This window comes from Carettochelys insculpta, chromosome 9 (genome assembly GCF_033958435.1).
Source record: "Carettochelys insculpta isolate YL-2023 chromosome 9, ASM3395843v1, whole genome shotgun sequence".
Lineage (NCBI taxonomy): Eukaryota > Metazoa > Chordata > Testudines > Carettochelyidae > Carettochelys > Carettochelys insculpta.
In genome coordinates this window covers 17,793,722-17,809,625 of record NC_134145.1, presented here as the reverse complement: position 1 = coordinate 17,809,625, position 15,904 = coordinate 17,793,722, and the positions used below count along the sequence as shown (strand labels likewise).

The 15,904-nt window shown below is 44.2% G+C and overlaps 1 protein-coding gene across 2 annotated transcripts in view; it reads right to left on the bottom strand.

Annotated features, from left to right (window-relative positions):
* The window catches only part of PGM1 (phosphoglucomutase 1), a 32,797-nt gene extending 16,893 nt beyond the window's left edge, over nt 1–15,904 (bottom strand). The window contains exons 1-3 of one of the 2 annotated variants that reach the window (XM_075002462.1): nt 15,610–15,904; nt 901–1,063; nt 549–695 (exon numbers count right to left, since the gene is read on the bottom strand). In XM_075002462.1, the coding sequence (XP_074858563.1) occupies nt 549–695; nt 901–1,063; nt 15,610–15,855 (556 nt within the window). In that variant the 5' untranslated portion in view covers nt 15,856–15,904. Of the gene's footprint in view, nt 1–548; nt 696–900; nt 1,064–4,821; nt 5,410–15,609 lie in introns of those variants that run through there. The other variant, XM_075002463.1, reaches the window with a different exon arrangement.

Below are 15,904 nucleotides of genomic sequence, written 5' to 3'. Positions count from 1 at the left end.
ACTTGGAGGATGCAGTGCATTCTTTATCACTTGGAGTCTTTAAATCAAAATCAGATGTCTTTATAAAAAGAGATACAGCAATAAATTTTCAGACGTCACATTTTTCCAAAGTGACAGGCAGTTAGGTCAGATTTTGCACAGTATTTAGACACCTACGTGCCTCAAAAAAAAAAAAAAAATCTTACCTGGCACCTAAGTAACTCTGAAAAATCTGGTTCTTGAAAACCTAATTTTTCCCTGAAAGTCAATGAAATGTTGTCTCCTAAGCGCCTACATCACTTCTGAAAATGACTTGGGATCCTAATGCATTTAGGCACTTCTGAAAATTTATCCCATGCTCTGGTTCACCCACAAGTAGTTGTCCCAAATGCAGAAATAAAATTCTGCTGTCTGTGCTCTGCAGGAGGGCAGACTTTGCTGATCATGTCTCTTTGGGGCTTTAAATCTATCAAATGGCCTTGCTAAACGAAGGCTCTACCATGCTATATAACAACTGTACCGGGACAGTAATATTTACATGTATACAAGACTAAACAGATGTCACTTGCCTGTAAATGGCTTAAACTTGTTCTCCAAGTCAAACTGCTGTTTTCCAATGGTACCAAGGTCCACCTGCAGATCTGGGCAGATAGCATACTCTTCAATAGTCTTGCTAATTTGGAAAATTTTATCAGTAATAGCTTCAGGAGCAGGACCTACAAGTGAAAAAGGAAGGGACATTTTTAGTGTGTGTGATATGTACGCATTCCATACCTACTTTAGAAGACAAGGGGATGAGAATACTTCTCTTGGGGATTGTATTATTTTTACAGAGAAAGTAGATCACTTGCGTTTAGTGAAACATACTGCTGACAGCACTGAAGGTATATTCGCTGATGTCAGAAACAAGGAAAACTTTACCTCCATTGGAAATATTGAATTTAATGCCGAAGTCTCCATTTGGCCCACCAGGGTTGTGACTGGCTGTCAAGATGATACCACCAATGGCTTTGATTTTTCTAATAATACAGGAGACAGCTGGTGTGGAGAGAATTCCGTTCTGTCCAATCACTAAACGGCCAATCTAAAATAAAGATTTAAAAACAAACTATCAAAAAATTCACAATGTTAAAGACTGCTAGAGCACGAAGATTAGAAATGGCAACTTTACAGATGCAAAGTATTTATAAGACTCTCACCCGGGTTTGTTAGAATTTTAGACTTCGCAGAATTCTTTATACATAGTTTTGACAGACAATATCAATATTTACTTTTAAGCATTTTTCTTCTGTTTTCATAGACTTGGATTTTCATAGTGGAGGGAAATTATGGGGGGAGTCAAACAATTATCTAGTGGCAGTAGCTGCTGAGATTCAAAGAGTTATAAAGTTTTAAACTATTAAAGACACAAGATATCACGATCATACCTCAAAATAAATGAAGCAGATATCTGTAAAATCAAACTCCAGTCAGTTCTCAAACCACTGCTTTTTAATTTGCCTATCTGGAAATATCTACTACTGTCAAGGGAAATATTTTTCACCCATTTGCCTTTGTCCAGTGAAAACAATGCTTCCTGACATTTCCCAATAAAAATCTAATCTTTCAAAGCCTATTTTAAATTTGCTCCCACCATGTCCACATGAGGGAGTTACAGTGCAGCACTCTGATTTCCCATTCAGACTACTGAGATGTGAACACAATATGGACCACTGTTAGCCAGTCCTTAGTGTATATGGATTCTGCAATAAAGCACCCATGGATAGGTGTATAAGCCAACATAGGCTCCATGCGCTTGGGGGCTATAAAACTGCAGTGCAGATGCTAGAACAGTGGTTCCCAACCTGTTCAGTAACATGGCACACTTTAGTGCGACAGAGCACTTCCATGGCACACCAACTTTTTCTGGCTGAATCGATTGCTCATAAACGTCACAGCCTTCGCAAAGCCTCTGTGAGGGGAAATTAACCAAACCCGTACCAGCTGGGAATCACGCAGCCTTGCTGCTCGAGGCCCCAGCCAGCCTAGGGCTGGTCATTTTTCCATCCCTTCAGCTCTTTGCAGAGCCAGAGTGCGGGTGTCCACCTCTGCGCCAGCTGGAGGCTCAAGCAGTAAGGCTGCCTGATTCCTAGCTGGTGCGGGGTTGGTTAATTTCCCCTCACAGAGGCTCTGCAAAGTGGCTGCAGCAGGGAAATTGATGACTCCACACCAGCTGGGACTCAGCAGCCTTGCTGCTTGAACTTCCAGTTGGCACGGGGTCATCTAAGCGTGTATTGAAATTTCATCAATTCCCACCCACCCTTGCTCTGCAAAGACTTAGATGCTTCTTCAGGCACATGGGTGTGCCACAGCACACTGGTTGAAAACCACTGCTTTAGAACGCTCTCCGCCATGTCCTCACAGGGTCCCAAAGCCCCGGAACCTGCCCAAGCTTCAACCCTTATGTTGCATTCATATAGCCCACAGGCAGAGTCAACAATCAATGTTTCATTGCAGCGTAGACAGACCTGTAGATTCTTAAACACAGCAGTACAAATTCTGAAGCAACGTGTAAGGGAGAGCGTAAGCTACATATCGATAAGCATACAGGAGTCCAAGTCAGTCTAGAGAGTTTACATTTGTGTGACGTACACACTGGCGGGACAGGGAAGAAAATGGTACAGATTGCGCCATTTAGATTCACCTCTGATTTTGGCCCATTGCTAAAATATCCTCTATTCCCCATACAACCCAGCAATTCTGCGTACTCACTAGTGTGAAGGCTGTTTCTTTGTGGAAGGCGGCTGTTTAAGTTACATTTAACACTTTAACTTCCTATGTTTCTTGTTACAACTGTACAGAACATAGGAATCCCCCTTCCACAGTGCTCAGACTTGAATTTCAAATACACCAGTTAAACTAACCTAGCTGAGAAGCCAGTGCTGGACTGTAACATTTTAAAAGAATACTATAAAAAACACACGCACTTCCCTCGTTACACAGAAAATATCTATAAGATGCAGGTCTTTTATAATAAAAAATTAAATAAATGCTGCAATTCTCCTCTTCCCTGATAATATAGGCAGATACTCTCCATGGCTCTTAAATACCAGGGACTTTTCTTCTCAATCAAGCTGGTAGCTATCTGCACCACCATCCTCAGCTTCAGTATATCTATCCAGCAGGAACTATGCAGTACAGTAAATGCAGCCTCAGCAGTCCTTTACACCATGCTTTAATTATGACTTCTGAATGCAGATGTCTTTATTTATACATGCCAGGTTTACTGGACTACTAGCTTAGACATTTCTTTTAATTAAAGAAATCACATTTAAAGCACAAAATATAAATTTGACTACTGGGATACCAACTGGGCCAGGTCTTACTTGGAAATCTTTCTGATCCCATATTCATAGAAGTGACAGCACCTGCCTACCTCACGTAGCGATGGAATGGCCTTTTACATTTTTAAGAGGAGATGCATGTGTATCATAATACTTTTACATTCGAAAACATTCTCAGAATTATACTTTGCATCCTACACACACTGGTGTCATCATGAAGTTGATAAACATTGCTAACCACTCACAGACAAGACAATGTAAATTTGTTACTGAAAATACAAAAACTACAATATAGCAAATTTCAGAGACATGTGTGGGCAATTTTACTGGAAATATCAAGCCATATCCTTAGCTACTATAAATAGGTATTGCTTCATCTTCATGGGAGAGGAGCTGAGATCACAGCTTTACACATTTTGAGACCCAGCACTTCTTATTAAAATAGTGAATAAGCTACAAAGAAACTGGATATAAAAAAGGTACCACATTACATTTATGATCCAAACACTGGGTCAGATTATCACTTGATATCAATTTGGACCTTACAGATCTTCCATTTGGACCATGTAGTGATCTCACTGGGGCTACCCTGATTCACAACAGCAGATGATGTGGACGGCAATTTCTAATTTTTAACCCTCAAATTATGTTATTGATCAAGAGATTAGGTGGAAAAACTGAACTCTACCTGTTTGCTACGAACTACAATGCTATCAAGTCATTGGTTTGGCCACATCGATTTCCCATAAACTGCCACTATTATTTTCTCTCTACCTTAAAAATAAAATCCTCAGTGGAATCTTTGCCTTTTTCCACAGAAAACTCTCATGCCCAGAAATCCACTAAAATTGAAATGAACTGCTCTGTACTCCACAGACTTCATTATAATGCCAACATGTGGAATTTCACCACAACTGGAGTTCCCCATAGAGAGGTTCAACTTGTGTATTGATAAAACACGAGGTATCCTTATTTACAAATGCTGTGGTGATATTAACGACATAGCTACTTACACCTATTGAGAAACTGCAAACACTGGGTTTTGTCTTTTCATTTGCTGAACAGCTCAGACCATAATGAAACTGTTTTTGCAGACCAAAGTAAACTTGTCACTGGACACAAAGAGCCCATCTCTCAACCCACTGCCTCCTTCAAACAATGGCATTGTGAGCTGATGAAAACAGTTACAAAATGCACAAATGTCAGTAATTTGCTGCCACAAAACAAAATGAGCATTAATGAGAAACTACTGGTATTTCCATCCAACTGCAAACATATTTTCACTTCTCTGCAAAGCTAACTGCCAACATTGGTTTTAAAAAAATTGGGTAACTTTAAAGATGGTTTTCTATTAAAATGTTTAAACAATGATTTGTTAACCAATGTCAGTCACTTAAAAGGTAATGGGAAATTAGCTAATTAAAAGTTTGAACCCCTCCTAATTACTATGACTTAAACTACACTTCTGCTTAGGTCAGCAACAGTATTAGGAAGTTAGTCACATTTATCATATACCAACCCCGTTGGCAGCAGCCATTTGAACTATCAGCTCTATTGCAAATTTATTAAAGTATCTCCCATCTCCTCCAACTACCATAGTAGATCCTTGTCGATCTCTTAGATCTATGGAAAAAAATATACTCTGGATAAAATTCTGCAGGTAGTTTGTCTTGGTCTCAAAATAATAGGTTTTCTTCCGTAATCCACTGGTTCCCGGTTTCTGGTCATAGTAAGATAATGTTGGCAAAGTCACTATAAGTTGAGGACGGTCTTCCATGTTTATTTTTCATGTAAATACATTGAAAATAAATTATGGTGACAATAAAAGAAAACTCAATCTGGACACCAGCAATGGCACATCTAGTAGTTAGATGTTCAGTGAAGCAGTTAAGTGCCCAAAAATAGCTCCTTGAACCTTGTGCTGAATGTGGTTTCGGTAACTGAAGAAGTTTTCTTGCACTTGTTCTGCAAGATCACTGTCAGAGAGAATACATATAATTCCACACCGCAATCCCTCATGGAAATGGAAAGGAAAGGGAGATTTTTATCTTCTCAGGTCTTCCAATTGTGCCAGCCAGTTCTGTGCTGCTCTCCTACTAACTCCACTGTAGTCTAGTGTGTGGTAATTTTGTCCAGTTATCTGTTCTGATGGGGATGGCAAGACAGGCTGTTTAGTAGGTCAGCCCTTCAGTCAAAAGCATTGATTTGTTGCCGGGCTCTGCTCTTTAAGCCAATGCAGAGCTAGAATTATTTTAGACAGACAAGCAGATTTATCAAGCTCTGCTAGGTCTCCAGTTGTGACTCCCTCCCACTGTCACAGAGCCCTCACTGGGAAGTGAATACTGAGAAGGTAAGCGTTCAGGAAGCATGGCTGTACACAGCTGAAGTTATTTTGTGGAGAGCAGCAAGTTAAAGGTCACTCTTAAAATGGCAGTCAGAAGATCTCTGTTACCTACAGTTTACTTATATTACTATAATTCTGACAGCCAATAGCTTCCCCATTGCTAGTATTCTATAGGGCTTAACTGAATGGCTTTCCTCTAACACACAGTGGAGTTGCTTGCTGGACACAATGAGCCAAAGATCACTTGGGAAAATCCAAAGTAACTCCAATGGTTTCTAATGGAGTAACTCCAGATTGAGCACAGTCCAACTTGGAGCAGGATTTACTTTAGGGGCTTTACAGAATGCTATTGTTTTGGGGAAAGTACACTGATATGAAGCTGCAAAGACTGAAACATTATTAAAATCTTGCAGAATGGGATGGCAGCCAAGTTATTTGAAATCCAATGAAAATGTCACTTGGACTGGCGAGATGACAACTTTTTAAAAATACATGCAGTGCCATCCTTCTGAATTCTGCAAAGTGAATGTGTTGGTTAAAATAACCAACAACGTGTTTAATAATATTTCATGCTCCTGTGCATTTTACAAACATTAATTAGGCAATTTATAAAGCCACGCTTCGTTATGGCTCAGCCTGCCTGCTACGAGAGCAAAAGGAAAAAAAGTCAATTTTTAAACATAATTTGATTGTTGTGACCATTTTTTAAGTATTCTATAAAGATGACTTCTGGAAGTGGAAGCTTCAGTATGACAGGGATGGATACATATGCACAAAGATGGAGCTTTACATTACTTTGTGGAAGACCAGTGCTAACGAGCACTGCATGAATCCCTGCCATGTTGAAGCTGTCTCTCCATGCATCTGATGAAGTGAGCTGCAGTCCACAAGACTGATTATACCATGGTGTCCAACATGCTATTTGACTGGTTGAGTGCGGAGTTGGCTTGAACAATAAATACATTTTCAGAATAACGTGACTAGTTCACTACAGCTTCAGAACTGGTGCAACTGGACTCCTCATTGTTTCACCTTCACTTTGGTATCTGGAAATGCATATGCACTGTAGTTAACGTTCTTAGGTATAGGTTTCCCTCTTGTGGTACAAAAATGGAAAAACAATTCTCAGGACTGACTAACAAGGTCCTACTTGTATTCCTTTCACATAGTGGGGCTGCTATCTGATCACTGCACACCTACATGGGATTTACATAGGAAATGCCCCTTGCCATTTACTCAAAAACCTAGGCATGCAGTTTCCCTTCTCACTCCCAGGTGGCACTGTAAGTTTAATCTACTGCAGGATGTCCAAGCCCTTGAAATCCCTCAGCACTCAAGCACATGGCAAAAAGTAAATTATTAGAACAAGTTCCCCCCTATTGCATAAGGGAGATTTATATGAAACTACACACCCATTGTCAGGGGAAAAGGCTATGATAAACTCAGTGATTTATACACGTACACCACACACCTACAATTAAGTAGCAATGGAATTCAACTGCTGAAGTTTAATATGCTTCCTCGGTTTTATTTAGTTTGACTTTCTGTTACAAAGTTTCAGCAGCATTTGAGGCAGCCCCAGCAGAGTTCTCACACTTACATTAAATAAAATGCTGTTGAGGTTTCCAGGTAACAGGAATCAATGTTTTACTTTCATGTCTGTGCAGATGAACAGTGATTGGTTGGGGATAGGTATGGAATACAGGACCTTTATGTCTCACCTGGTGGCTGTGTCACAGCTTATGCCCTAATGGGCAAATGCCTTTTAAAAAAAACCACCATTAAAATTGGTACCTCCTTTTGGCAGAGCCAGAAGGAAGTAAAGAGGCTGAACTGGAGACGAAGGGTGAAATTGGGACTCCATTCCAGTGGTGTTTTGCCATCCGCATCCAGGGCCTCAGAATTTGACCCGATGTCTCCATCTTAGCAGAAATGACATCAGGTGGAAAGCTTGCCCTGCTTCTGTCCTTGTTCCGAGGATGAATGTGGGGGTGAGGGTGGGAGGTGGAGGGGAGGAAGGCTACCTTTCACAGAGTCTTAGATTTCCCCTTCTCATCTTCATCCCCACCACCCATTAAAATCTGTGGTGCATTTACTGATGAAGTTTTCTAGTTTGTGACCAAGACCCAATGAATATGCCAGAACAATGCACTTTTTCCTGCTAACTTTGGACTTTGATTAATGATTTAAAAAAAAGACGACGACGACCAAACAGGATTGTGTTTTCCCCAGGGAATTTAAACTTTAGACTGTGAATCTTAGCCAAAAAGTCATTTTCCTGCTATGTCTATGTTCTTACTTTCAGTGCCACAAACTGTATCCAGCTAAGCCTGTGTGATTCTGAAAAAATGCACAGAACCAAGTTCTGCCATTAGCCTTCAGGCCTAAGAGTCTCAAAGTCACCTTTCCATAGTAATTAAGTCCTATCTGGGACACTGAATCTTACCCTGCAGTACGGCCACTATCTTTTATTTGAAAGACCTGTATCGTCTAGTAGAGACTCTTACGAGATCAGAGACCTGAACATAGGTTATGCTATAAAGTACCCTTACCACAAGCAGTTCTCAAGTGAAAGAATAATTTTGGACTCAAAATACAGTTTTGGGGAAGCCCACAGAATGCAGAACAACCTGCCTTTCTCTCTAGATCAAGATGGAATAATACTAATTTTCAACATGCATGAACCCAGGAACTGCAAGACTTCCAAGGGAATTAATCTATGCCTCCACGTTTACATACAGGAGGACGATGAGTGTTTGCAGTACGGTAACACGAAATGCTCAGTGTGGCCCCACTCTAATTGCTAGCCATTTCCTCTGCTTTGGTAGTACACATACAGCGAGCCCATATACCCTGCTACACATTCATAACTAAGGCTGTGATTCTTCATGGATGCCATGACTTTCTTCAGCCTCCATGACTTCCTCAGAGACAGCAAAATCAGGTGCTGCTCAGGCAGCCCCCGGGTAGCTGCTTTCAGGAACTACTGAGCCAGTGTGGCTGGCTCCAGGGAATACCAGAGCAACAGTCTTGGGGGTGTGCTGGGAACATCCCTGGAGACTGTCTGGGGAGGGGTCCCCGGGGGAGGAGCAGCAATAGCTGGGGACAGTCAATCCCCAGTGCTGCAGCTTGGTCTCCCTGGAGCAGCAGACCACAAAAGGAGAGATTTTAGTTGGGGAGAGTATTTTCGTAAAGGTCATGGGAAGGTCACAGGCTGTGAATTTTCATTCATTGTGCATGACTTTTACTACAACCACCCAGGACTAAATCTTAGCCTAAGAAGCATGGACCCCGCTGAGCACACACTACTGTTGAGAGCATCACATGCAAAGATCTGGCACCTTTGCCTGCAGTATTTCCAGAACCAAGACAGGAGCTGCTGCACAGAATATTGTGATGTCTTTCAAGGAGCCCTGCTGCATAACATAAAACAAAGCAATTTCTGGTTGCCGCTGGCAGTCACAGAGCATCTGAGCAAGGTGCAGCCCCATTTCTGGTCCTGGGCTATAAGCCCTGAGTGGTGAGATCTCATCATCATGTATGACATAACATTAGGATAAGACAAGCAGGGGCTAACCTTTCAGATGTGGAAGGCCCCTTTTCAGGAACTTTGTACAGAACTCTCCCCAGAACCTGAAGCACAAAAAACACTAAAAAGATTGCTGCACTGACAACGGAGAAGTGAACAGCAAACAACGCCTGGCTGCTAGCAGTCAGTGGGGAATCAGTTCCAGGTTGGTAAATCCACCATGGAAGCTGCTGTGATCCAAGCATGCAAGGCTATTAACTGACTTCTGCTAAGATTAGTCATGACTGTGTAATGTGCAGAACATAGTAGATGGTTTTACCATGATGGGATTCCCGAACTATGCCAGGGCAATAGACAGCGCTCATATTCCTATCTTGGCACCAGAAACCGTAGCCAAAAAAGTATATAAATCATAATGGATTCTTTTCAATGGCATTGCAAGCACTTGATGAATTGCCTCCTATGATCCACAACATCAGCATGGGATATCAAGAAACAGATATAGGCACACAAGTCTGCCCAAAAAGCTGCAATCAGGGACTCTTTCCAGATGGCAAAATAACCACTGTTGATGTTGAAATGCCAACAGTGATCCTGGGAGACCCAGCCTATACCTTGCTCATGAAGCTACACACTACCACCTGAAAAGCAGGGGTTCAATAATGGCAGGATGTGACTTTGGACATATAAAGGCTCCCTAGAACAGTTTGCTCACTAGGTTAGACCTCAGTGAAAGTAATATCCCCATTGTTACTACTGCCTACTGTGTGCCCCATAATATCTGTGAAGCAAAGCTTTTGCAGGAGAGAGAGGTGAGGTGGCAGATTGTTCAAAATTAGCTGTGAGCCCAATACCAGAAGAACCCAGCAAGAGCTCTGCATCTCCAGAAGGTTTTGAAAACCAGTTTCAGTAATGAGAATGATACAGTAATGTATACTGCTTACCCGAGTTGTGTGTTCCCATACTTTCCCCTCCACTGCATCAGCTTCCCTGTACCTCCCTTCCTCCCAATCCCCACGAATGAATAAATAAATAGATAAATAAACAAACAAACATTCTAGAAATGTTGACTTACTGCATAAAACAAACTGAAAGAAGAGGAAACTAAATTTAACCTTGGATAAATGAGGTGATAAAACTGGAAGGAGATAAACCAAGTCAGGTTATCTGTAAGAGCACAGTAGTCTTACCCATCAAAAATCTTTGAATGGTTTGTTCTTAGTACACTCTTCCAGTGTTCAGTGGAAGGAACAGTGCACCCTCTCCCTCTGCCCTCCACATCCTGGACCATATGCAGGAGGATTTTGAAAAGATTGATGCTTGCAGGCAGTTCTCAGGCAATACAGAGGGAGTCTAGCCTCAAGCTGCTTTTCTTGATGCTCAGTCAGATGTCTCATCCAGATGTCTTTCATATCACAGCATCTCATCCATCAAGGCCTGTGCATGCTACTGGAATGGTCTCCATGCCCAGTTTTACAGACAGTGAAATCCGCCAAGCTCTTAGCTTGTCTCAGCTGTCCCACATGCATTCATTCGCTTGTTGAGTATGCTGCCATGTGGTCTCTTTTTCCACCTATTAATCTGCAAAAAACCTTCTCCCAGTGGGGAGAATGTGTTGAAGGACAAATTTTCCACTGAAAGGCTACATCTACACTAGCCAAAAACTTCAAAATGGCCATTTCGAAGTTTACTAATGAAGCGCTGAAATACATATTCAGCACCTCATTAGCGTGCGGGCGGCCACGGCACTTCGAAACTGATGTGGCTCATCCAGACGGGGCTCCTTTTCGAAAGGACCCCGGCTACTTCGAAATCCCCTTATTCCCATCTGTTCATAGGAATAAGGGGATTTCGAAGTAGCCGGGGTCCTTTCGAAAAGGAGCCCCGTCTGGATGAGCCGCGTCAATTTCAAAGTGCCGCGGCCGCCCGCACGCTAATGAGGCACTGAATATGTATTTCAGCGCTTCTTTAGTAAACTTCGAAATGGCCATTTGCATGGCCATTTCGAAGTTTTTGGCTAGTGTAGACACGGCCTAAGACATGCAAAGCACAAGGCAACCACTGCCAGTACAAGTTGTAGTGCAAGGTTGCCATTTAAACAAAAATTCCCCTTCTTCTATTCAAGTGTAAACAAGAACACGAGAATCCCTAGCTATTCAACAGATCAGTTTGCTATTTAGCCATGGTGAGCAGTTAACTGACCACTGGGGCCACCGCCAAAGAGAGATTCAAATACTGCCCAGCTGATGAGCAAAGTACCCACCGCTTCCCACAGCTGGCAGCATGTGTTTCTATTAGTGGTGCACATCTGTGCATGCTTTGGTGCACATAAAATTTATTCTATATGTGGATGGGAAAATCAGGGGGAACCTTGATCATGAGTATGGCTTAGTGCTAGGAGTGACGAGCCCTGTACTATAACTCGTGGGAAACCCATACCAGGAGTACAGGTGGTAGGGTCACCATCTTACCCAACCAGATGCCTTTCACAGCAGTAGCGCCCAGTCTGGAAAACTGGCAAACATAGCAAGTGGAGAGTGCCTCTTACCCCAAGAACATGGATGTTGCCTTAAGACCAAGGATTAGCATTAAGCCTCCCAAATTGCAAACTTAGCCAAGGTGGCTCGAGGGGTGAGGAAGTAGGGCGGGGGAGCCAGAGACAATACAGGAATGATCCAAATCCCCCCCCTACACACACACACACACACACATTTCCCTTTACACTGCTGATGGAAGTCACCCTGGACTTGAACAAGCTGAGCTCAACACCAATCCCACCACCAGAATGCTAGGGAAAGCATAATTGAGGGATCTGGAAATTTCCACGGGTGATAGATCACGTCTATTGTTTGTGGTAGAAGCACTTGCAAAGAAAACTTCCCCCGCCTCCCCTAGGTCAAGGGTGAGCTGTGTGTCCCTTCTCCTTCAGGTCCCACATAATCATTTGGTTTCTTCTGGATCAGATTTGTGCCGGCCCAGACTTTTCTTCACACCGACCAAAAAGCTCCACCACCTCCTGTGTACTCCCGTTTGGGGCACTGAGGTGCTATAAGCACATGGGTGGTGAAACCGCCGCCACCACCAAACAGGACATGGGAATTCAAAAGTTCCCACGGCTTTAATGAGGAGGGTCTCCCTTTGTACCTTTACTACTGTGCAGCCCAGTTGAAAATTATCTTAAAAGCAATCACACCAGAGGATTGTGGGACATCTCTGGAGACCAACCGCCGTACACAGCACTGTGGCCTACACTGCCTCTCCGCCAATCCATGCACATGGAATTAGGTGCTACACTTCTTGCAGAGGTGCAGCAACTCGGTCTAACAAGCGAGTTATATTGGCAGAAGTGACCTTGTAATACAGACACATACATTATTTGATCAACATAAGGCAGCATCTCTCGCACAAAATCGTAGTACAGGCCAGGCCTTGGTTTGCCAGTGTGAAATTTAGTTCTCCTTTTTCAGGATGACAAATTTCTTCTCCTTGGCAGCTTTCTATTTCGATTTCTTCACAAAGGAAAGCATACAGCACTTGCCTCGGGAGAAATTTTGAGAAGCAGCCAGACCATAATATCCCTGCTTGAAATCTTCAGCTCTGCCTTTAGCATGCTGATGTCTTTGGCAGTAGTTGTCTGGTTTTTAATTTCTGTAGTTTGGGATTACAATTTTAAACCTTCTCAGATGCTTTCTTGGGATGTGAAGCACAAGCTGCTAATTGCTTTAATCCCGAGCCCTGATCCTGCAAATGCACGGACCTGATCCTGTAAACACCTACATGCACAAACTTCACACATATAGGCCACGTCTATACCACCCTGGAGCATATGCTAATGAGATTTCTAGAAATTGCAAATGGTTCTAAAAGGCTCATTAGCATAGCCATGTGAGATTTTGATCTCAGCAGAGGGGGCTGCTGGTAGTAAATAGGCCACGTGGACATGCCTCTGCTGGCTAACCCTCCCTCTGTCACCAGTCACTTATCCTTGAATTTTCCATCACACTACAAACGGGCTAAGGCAATTGAGTGTGACCTGTGGAGGGTGCTGTACCAATCTGAACTGATTGGCCACTGACCAGTAGCTGTCTGACATAGCAAGCTTAAAAAAATTCAGGGATAAGGGACTGGTGACAGAGTGGGTTTTAAGCCAGCATTGGCTTGTCCACATGGCCTCTTTACTGTCGGCAGCCCCTCCTATCGAGAGCAAAATCTCATGTGACTATGCTAATTAGCCATGTGAGTATGCAAATGAGCAACAATTTGCAATTTCGAGGAACCTCCATGGCTGCACGGCTGTGTAGACCTGGCCATAATGAACTAAAAGGCACTATTCCTGTGCACAAAGTTACACATGCGTTCTCCTTGCACCCTGGTACTGCAAACACTTAGACGCACCAGCTTGCTCTGTCCAGACCTCTAAAAATCAGATTACAAGGAAAATCCTGTAACCATAAACTACAAACACTTTTTCTAAGGAGGGTCCCTTTCCCTAGACAAAAGGCTATCACTACAGTGCAGTCAGAGATGCAGCAAGTATTTGGAAGCATAAGAGCGTTAGCTGCACTTAACAAAAGGGCTGTTTTGGAAGCTGGTTGGCCTAGCTTCAATGCCTCTCAGGACCCTGGAGCAGGCAGAAGCATCACCAATAGCTTAGTTCTCAGCCTCCTGAAGAAGTGCCAGATCCCATTAGATGCCTGGGTATGCTTCCAAAAGTTGGACAAACCAGTCCTTCATCCTGCTGAAATTAATTCCACTATTTGTTCATTCATGAGGCTCTGAACTGCTGACAGTGCAGGTAGGTACATAAGCGACACATTAATGTTTAACTACATGTTCACATTCTCACGGTACCCCTTTATCTAAAAATGAGCTCCACTGTGGCTGGTTCTTTTCTTTTTGAATTAATAAATCCACCCACTTTCAACACTGTACACAAGGAGGGGACACTGGTTAAGGAAGGACACACTCAGGCACTGACTGACGGGTACAAAGTGAGCAGCTGCGGTGAGGAGAACATAATAGACAGAGTTCTATACGACTTCCCACGGAAACCGTAAATTACATTTTACCCTGAGAGATGTTACTGGCTTTGAGTGTGTCCACATAGCTGCAGTGACTGCAACTAGCTGGTATCTTCAGCTCAACCCCCAGCTTCACAAAGGATAGCGTCTTCTACTGACTGAGGAGAGGGGTCTGAACAGCCACAAGGCCTAGTACATGACATGGTTCATTTGCCTGCTCATCACCACAGATTTAGCACTTCCTGAGTTGTTCTAGGAACATCTCATCCCCGTCTGGGATGTTGAAGAAAGATGTCAAGGGAAACAATTAACACGCATCAAACAGTCCCATATTGTGAATACAAATGCCATCCACAACAGCTCATGTGACCCAGTACTGACAAAGTTCGACAGCTGATTGCTTCTATCCTTCAGCAACAAAACTAAAATTTAGAATCTCTATGAACACCCACGTTGGTAGACTACAATATCCAGTTACCGGTCGTATCATTCATTAAAATCCATACACCCAGTTTCAAGGCTTTAGTGTCAGTGACTGCTGCATAATGTGTCAATTTGTTTCCATTATGTTGGTGCAGAAAACTTCATCAGTTTCCTGCTTCTGCCATTAGCCCCTGTGGCAAGTGTAGGCCTGGACAGAACTTTCTTCAGAGCCTAAAAATAATTACTGTTTTAGTTTCCTGAGCAGCGTGGAGCCCGTTTCACTGGTATGAAAACAATTCCTGCCTTCTGCCACAATCAGATTAAGCCAACAGGACCTCGGGCCCTGTTTTCTAGTGCAAAGCTAACCTACGTAAGTAAACGCGTGTGGGGAGGAACTAGGTAGAAGACAACCAGAGCTGGTCTCATGAGACTGGTGTGCTTTTGCACAATCCAGGCTGCAGCCAGCACTTGCAAGGGGGTAAACCAACAAGAAGCATTTCTGCCACGCAGATCAGACCTATTCCAAGGAAAGCCAATCTAAGGGAGGGCTGCATGCAAGCTAGGGAAACTGTATCTCGGATGCCTGGAAGGTTAACTTAAATGTCAAAGGGCCGCAGACCTACAGATGCCCCCAAGGGCAGTGCCACCCGTCCCCCAGCTAACAGGGATTTCGTGCAACCCCCCCCACCGAACCCTTAGCAGCTCACCCAGGCAGCTCAAGTGCCAGCAGCCCCCGGCCCCCGCCAGAGGGCAGCTGAAGGACACAAGCCACCCCCGCACTAGGGCTCTTACCCCCAGGCGTCTGCCTCTGGCTGCAGTCTCGCTAGCCCGGCCGGGCCATGGGGCAAGGGGGCAGGGCGACTCCCCGAGCCGGCCAAGGCAGGGCAGGGCAGGGCGAGGGAAGGTGGGTAGGGGTGCCGGGAAGGGAAGGGAAGGGAAGGGCCGGGCGCGGGGGTGCTGCTGTCCCGGGGGGCGCGGCCGGGCCCCTACCCCGTTGGCGGCTGCGATGCGGATGATCAGCTGAATGGCCTCGGTCATGTAGAAGCGGCCGTCGCCGCCCACCACCAGCGTGGCCTGCGGGCGCTCGGCGGGCGGCAGCGCGGCCAGCACGCTCTGGATGAAGTTCTCGGCGTAGTGGGCATTGTCCTGGAAGACGCGCACCCGCTTGCGCAGCCCGCTGGTGCCGGGCTTCTGGTCGGGGTAGGCGCGAGTCTGCACCGTCACCGGCTTCACCATGCTGCTGACCTGGGCTGGGCTGGGCTGGGCTGCCCGGCTCGCTCCCCAG